General features: G+C 54.8%; 1 protein-coding gene across 1 annotated transcript in view; it reads right to left on the bottom strand.

Annotated features, from left to right (window-relative positions):
* The window catches only part of SLC6A7 (solute carrier family 6 member 7), a 22,501-nt gene extending 15,863 nt beyond the window's left edge, over positions 1-6,638 (bottom strand). Inside the window, exons 1-2 of the mRNA XM_024732250.1 lie at positions 6,593-6,638; positions 1,713-1,896 (exon numbers count right to left, since the gene is read on the bottom strand). Of these exons, the coding sequence (XP_024588018.1) occupies positions 1,713-1,896; positions 6,593-6,625 (217 nt within the window). The 5' untranslated portion in view covers positions 6,626-6,638. The remainder of the gene's footprint in view (positions 1-1,712; positions 1,897-6,592) is intronic.
* Positions 6,639-6,735: the final 97 nt, after the last annotated feature.

The raw sequence follows: 6,735 nt of genomic DNA, 5'->3' as shown, positions 1-6,735 counted from the left end.
GATATCCCACTCAGCCTTCAGAAATCCTTATCTAATGCACCTCTTCTGTGGGGTTTGACCCAACCTTCTTCACCCACCTTATTCTCTCCAGTGCCTGCCATCCTTTGTTCCATTTACATTGCACTGCAGAATGCATCCCACTGTATTGCAGTTATTTATATCCACACTTATCTATCCCTATAGCCTGTAATATCCCCAAGTTCATGAAAAGGCTCTTACGTAGTTCTACTCTCCAGCGCTTACCCCAATGCCTAGTTGCTACTAGTGCTCTGAATTTTGTTTGAGTGAATGAATGAACAAATGAGTGAATGAATAAGTGCATTCCCCGCCAGAGGAAGTACAAACCCCTCAGTACAGAAATCGACACCCTGCAGAACATGGCTCCAGTCTACTGCCCCTCCCCTCTCCCCAGCACCACCTCAGATGCTTGTGGCTGCCTCCTGTGGTCCCGTGTGCCCAGCATCCCTTCCCCTTTTCTTCTCATATCAGCAGGCAGCTCCTTTACAGGACTGCCCACCACCATATGGCTCTGGAAGTGATGCCAGTTACACCAGCCAACCCCTGCCCACCCCTTCCTGGGCACATATCCCAAGGCAGGACAATTAGATACCTTCCCTGCAATTCTATACAGATTCATTCAGAGAGAGCAGTGCTGGGAAGGAAGTCATTCCAGAGCTGTCTGTGGCCACCCCCGACCCACCTGTAAGGAGGAAGCCTGGTCCAGGGAAAAAGGAGGTCAGCACACAGAGAGGGAAGAAGCATCAGAACCAGGGAGAGGGAGGACAGAGACAGCTATGGACATCCCTGTGTTCCTGGAGCTTTGGAGGTCAGCACTCGTCCCACACTTCCCAGTCATCCCAATTCATCTCGTCCTTGCTTCATCTAGTTCTACGTGGATTTCTGTCTCTCTGCCAATATGCGCTTCTTTAAGGAGTCTGGTAGAGTTGGGAGGAGACACAGTGCTGGTGGGAGCACATTGGCTCTGGAGACGATAGCCCTGGGGTGGACTGTTGGATCCCCATCGTGTGACCTTGGGCAAGGAACTTGGCCTCTCCAAGCACTGCGGCCTCATCAAGACGTTGCCCACCCAGGTGGTGGTCATCAGGGTTAAATGAGACAGGCCTGGAGAGCACTGAGTCTGGGGCCTGGCCGATGGTGAGTGCTAACCCCAGCTATTGTTAATGAGACTTAGAACAGCCACTTGATGGAGAGGCAGGGACGGAGAATTTGTTTAAGATGGAAGAGATGCTGGGTTTGCAGCATGAATGGAAGGAACAAGAGAGGAGGCTAGATTGAAGATTCAGGAGCAGGAATGACTGATTGAGGGAGCGAGGTTCCGGAGGAGGTGAGGTGGGAGAGGAGGGTTGGGGAGAAGACTGAGAGCACAGTGATCACTGACAGGCGCACACAGCCCTTTATCACGAAGTAGAGGCAGCCCCCTCTGCCCGTCACTCACGGCCCAGGAAGCGCCAGGGCTTGTCAAGAGAACCGAGTGTGTATCCATGCTGGGGATGAGACAGGAAGGAGGGGACTGGGAGAGGAAAAGGGACACGGCAGGGTGAGCTCCCCCTTCCAGCCCCAGGTCACCGCTTTCAACTAATTCAGCCCAAGGTCACATAGGAGACAGTGGCCAAGGCCACTTAACACCTCACTGCGCCCTGAGCCTTGGCCCATTGGACTAGATGCCCCTCATGCAGGCATCAGGCCCATACCTCCTCCGTTGGTGTAGGCTCGATAGGGGAAACGCCAGACGTTCCCCAGGCCTACACAGTAGCCGATGCAGGACAGCAGGAAGTCCAGCTTGCCTGTCCAGTTCCCCCGGTCTACGGCAAAGTCCACATCCAGGTCTACATGGCCCTGGTCACTGGGGGTCATCAGCAGGTCTGGGGTGATGGGCTGCCAGTAAGAGAGACCAAAGGGGTGAGGGAGAAGGTGAGGCCAGGTTGAACTGGAACCCCCCAAATAAGAATATGGAATCAAACAGGGCTAAGTGCCAAGAACTCTATTGGTTCAGATAATCAACCGCTCTCACCTGGGCTGACAGGTTAATAGGCAGGAGCTCCTTGGGGTTTCAGGGGACTACAAACTTTTGAGACTAGCAGGGTGGCTCAGGCACTAAGAAAGCCACCTTGATCTTAGTTTGGCTAACACAGAGGTCCAATGAAGGGACGGTCCTATTTTGATGACGACGATGACGATCTTAATAACAGTTACCACGTGTGAGCACTTACCACACACTCGCTGCACTAAACATTTTACTCACATTACCTGATTTCATTCCCAGAACAACTCTATGAGCTAAGTACTCATCTGAGGGAAACTGAGGCTCAAAGAGGTATGATGACACACCCACAGTTTTTGCAAGGCTGGCTAGTGGGAGAACTAGGCTTCCAGCCCAGAGCTTCCTGATGCCGAAGCCCAGGTCTTCAACCACCCAGTGCTGGAGTTCTGCTACTCCGTTCTGGGCACCATATTTTAAGAAAGACAGTGGCAGTTTGGAGCATGTGCAGCTGACTAGATTGGAGTGTATTCAGGAAAGGCAGTTACAGGAGGACAAGAGGAAGAAGTGGGGCCCCTTAGCATAGAAAGGACGGGGCATGGAGAGAATGTGGGCTCCCCTGGGCTTAGATTTATGCTGTGTGGCTCAAGAAGGCCTTCTGAGGACTGTGAATTTTAGCTCACAAGCAGGAAGAAGCTACTGAAGCCCCAGTCTGCCTCAGAAAGTTGTAATCTTCCTGTCTCTGGAGGAAAGATGCATGCACAGAGGGGAATGGCAACCAGCTGTCCCTAAAATCCCCTCCTGTGGTTTAAGGAGGGCCCGGAAGTCCACTGGGCATTCTCCCTTCAGGCTGGGGCTGGGCGATGGAGGCCTTCCTCCAGGTGCTTGGAACCCTGGCTAGAGAGATGAGTTAGTGTGTCCATGAGCTGTCCAGGCTTAGGGCCGGGAAGGAAGCCCAAAGTTACCAGGATGACTATCTAAAATTCAGGCAGCAGTTCCCAGAAGTGACTCCAGGAATGGGGCAGGAGAAAGGGGCAGCTACACCTTTTCTGCTTGCCTCTGAAAGCCATGCCCCGTGGCAGAGGAGGACGGAGCTGCAAAGAGGCCCGTTATCAAATAATGTTCATGGTTTTCAGAGAGGAGAAAGGACCCTCCTGCTTCCTGCTGAGGAACAACTGTGGGGAAACAGTGATTCCACTGGACTGGGCGTCAGGAGACCACGATTCTCATCCCAGGTCTGTGCCAATTCACTGTGCAACTTCAGGAAAGACTCTTTTGAGCCTTGGTTTCCCCATATGGATACTGAGGGGATTGGATAGATCACTAATTCCAAAAACACATCACTTGAAATGTTTGTAGATGTTGGGTGGAACAAAGGATTCTTGAATTTAAAAGTTTGGGGAAAGCTGGGTTATCACAAGGTAAAACAGGTTGCTTTGCTGCAGGACTTGTCAGATCCTTTAATGGACCAATATGCACTGTGACTCTCCAAGTAGGGACTAGAACAGAGAGTATTCTCCAATTCTACTTAAGAAAAGGGTCTCAAGGAGCTAGCATGTCAGGATATACTTGGCAGAAATGCAAGTCTAGATAATCTTTAGCTAATAGTCTTCTGGCTCTGATGATCTGTGAGGCAAGATTCATCAAGGAGACTTCACCACAGTGGTCGAGGACCAGATCAGATCCCAGCACAGGGACTCAGCAAATAGCTACTACCCAATTTGCTTTATCCCCTAAAATTGGCCTTCCTGGCACCAGCCCAAGTAGGTGTCTACACACAAATCAGGTGACAGAGGAAACCTTGCTGGGGACTCATCATATGAGCATTGCTGGGATGAGGATGGTGAAAGGAGAGTCCAAGTGTCACAGGACTGGAGGTGCCTGGCTGCAATGACATGGTTAGGGCAACGGGCTCAGGTGGCAGAAATGTGGTAACAGCATTGGGCGCTCAGTGATAGTGACAACCATGGTGGTGATCCTGCCTGAGGCTGGCTATTGGCCAGAGGGGCAGTGGTGATGGGGGCAGCCTGGCATGATTATGGGTGATGCTGACAATGATGAAGAGCATGAAAAAGCCGCTTTTCAAGTAACTGGGCTCCAAGGGTTGAAATATGTTGCTGGTGGTTCTCTGGCTGCGATCTCAAACATGCTGGGGTGAGGATAGCAGCGGCTCCTAGACCTGTATGAAACCCACCCCTTACCTCTGATGCCCCTTTCCCCAAGTCTTCCTCTCCAGCCGGGTGAGCATCTGCCCTCTCCCAGGTGAACTCCCTCCCAGGTGAACTCCAAGAGGGATGGGGTAGCAGCCACTTGACACTGGCCCCTAGTGTTGGGTGGGGAGGCAGACCTGTCACCCTGTGACCCCTCCCCTCAGGCCAGCTGGCAGGAGGCCCTGATAATGAGGTTCCTCTGATCCCTCCTGAGAAGTTGCTGCCCTTTCTATGTTCACAGAGCAGTCCCGGCTCTCTGTTTCCATGGTGACAAGAGTGCCAAGAGCAGGATGCTGCCAGCTCTTCCGTCCCCTCCTCCCCCAATCAGAGGGAAGACTGCTCCTGTTCCAGGAACAGGGGATGGGGTCCTCCAAAGCTGAGCCAGTCCAAAGCCCACGTGGAGCCTCCAACCCCACCACGCGGTAAATCCCAGGAGGCTGGCACAGAGAGGACAGAACTAACTGAGAGACCGAGAGAAGCAACAAGATCAATGGGGCAGGGTTGGAAGCTGGATGAGTTGCTTCACACTTCTGCCTCGGTGTGAGGCTCCCACCCCTGATCCCCCCACTCTCCACCCAGAGTCACACAGGAACACACATCTGAGTTTGCCAGACCACACCCCCTCTTTTAGGGGCCAGCAGAGGTAGGTCACCAGCAGTGTCAGGGCTGGGAGAGGTACGACTTCCCAAGCCAAGGCTTTCATACCTCCTTCAGGATGAGAGAGACAGTAGGACTCTGGAGTCTGACTTCATTATTGTACAGATCAGGAAAGTGAGTTTCAGAGGAGAAGGGGCGAGCCCAAGGTCAAACAGCAAGTTAAGGGCAGAGCAAAGCCAGGACTCAGATCCCTGACCCTCAGTCCCGTGCTCATCTCTGAATAATGCTGCCGTAGCTGGCACCTCCTCACTCCCTGACCCCCTTCTCCTGGAGACCAAGGGAGGGGACACTGAGGCCAGGGGTCCCACCCCTGCCCTGCTGGCCCTAGGTGGCTCAGCCCACCTTCAGGAAAGCAGTAACCTGCACCCCTCAGTTTCCTTGTCTATAAACTGGGGATAATAAGACCTAGGGCCCAGGATTGTTGGAGGATTACTTGAGATCAGGCTTCATACAACATGGCTATTTACATAATGAGTGGCCCTGTGCCAGTGAGGGGCGGGGGCTCTTGTGAGAAGAGAGAGGGAGGAGGAGAGAGTAGGATGGAAGAGAACAGGGGCTGGACTCAAGAAGACCCAAAGGACCCGCAAATGGCCCCAGCAAGTCACTTATGTCAGGAAACAAAAAGGACCCACTTATCACAGTGGTTCCACGCTCAGCTGCCCAAGGGCAGAGGGCTTGAACGAGTGTATGGTGGCGGTGGGTCTTGCGGGAGAGGGGACCGTCCACCACACCAGCAGCTGGGAGTTCACCGTATCCACCCCCCAGGACTGTGGGGCCTGCTTTGGTGCCGCACACTGGGGATGGACCAGTGATGGTCCAGGCTAGAAAACAGACTTGCCCCAAGTCACAGGGTAAGCGGCATCTGTAGAAACAGTACCCAGGCGTTCTGACTCCTTGGCTAAGACTGGTACTCTTAAGCTAAAAGCTAGAAAACTTCCCCTGAGACTCTCCCTCCCCACATACATGTGACTTGGCTGGCAGGTCCAATCCCACAGGACAAGGTGGGGCGGGGCTGAGGTCTGGGCCCAGGGCTCCAGGAACACATAGACTTGGCTTTCTCTCTCATGACAGCTTCTACCCCACCTCCACAGCCCTTGGGTCTCCCATTTCCTCCCTGCTTGCCTTTGCCTCCCTCTTGCCCTGCTGAGGGGCAGCCTGGGGTCTTATCAGGGAAGCCAAAGCTGTCAGGAGAATGAAGGGGGTGGGGAGGAAGCAGGAGGTGGGCACTGCAGGGCAGGAGCACTGGTAGGAAACCTGGGCACAGCTGCTGGCTCACGGAGGCTGCTTCAGCGCGGAGTGCACAGGTGAGGACCTGCTCCAAGCCCCCACCCCCGACCAGTCCTGCCCAAGGCTGTCTCAGCTATTCTAACATCTCCCACCCCCCCAAATCAGCCCCTGGGGGAACTGGACCCGGGTACTGGGGAGGGGCGGGTGCCTGGCCCCGGCACCCCTACCTCGTGCCCCCTGTGGCTTGAGACACCTGTTCGCAGGACCTGGCCCAGTGAACCCCAGGCCCCATCACACTGCATTCGGACCCCCAGAAGGGGAAGGCCACTCTCCACCCCGTGCAGGCTGTGACCCCTCCCCTCCCTGCAATCCAGCCCTGCCTGCCTCCTCCGGAGCCCTGAGCCGGTTGCAGGTGTCCTCTCCCACCCTCCCAGGGGGCTCGAGAGGGGGCGGGCCTCCGCACCCCTCCCTCAGGTGCGCCCCTGCCCTCGTGCCCTACCTTGCTGAGGTGAGCTCCCTGGAGCTTCTTCATCTTGGAGGGCGGGTCTCTGGGGCTTCCCGGCTGGGCTTTTCCTGAGCGCAGAGAGCGAGCGAGGGAGCAAGAGATCTCGCCGCCGGCCGGCCACCGCGCCCTGGCCTCCG

Source organism: Neophocaena asiaeorientalis, unplaced genomic scaffold (genome assembly GCF_003031525.2).
Source record: "Neophocaena asiaeorientalis asiaeorientalis breed wild unplaced genomic scaffold, Neophocaena_asiaeorientalis_V1.1 scaffold964, whole genome shotgun sequence".
NCBI lineage: Eukaryota > Metazoa > Chordata > Mammalia > Artiodactyla > Phocoenidae > Neophocaena > Neophocaena asiaeorientalis.
The sequence above is the reverse complement of the archived record's forward strand: the minus strand, read 5'-3'. Positions and strand labels throughout refer to the sequence as shown.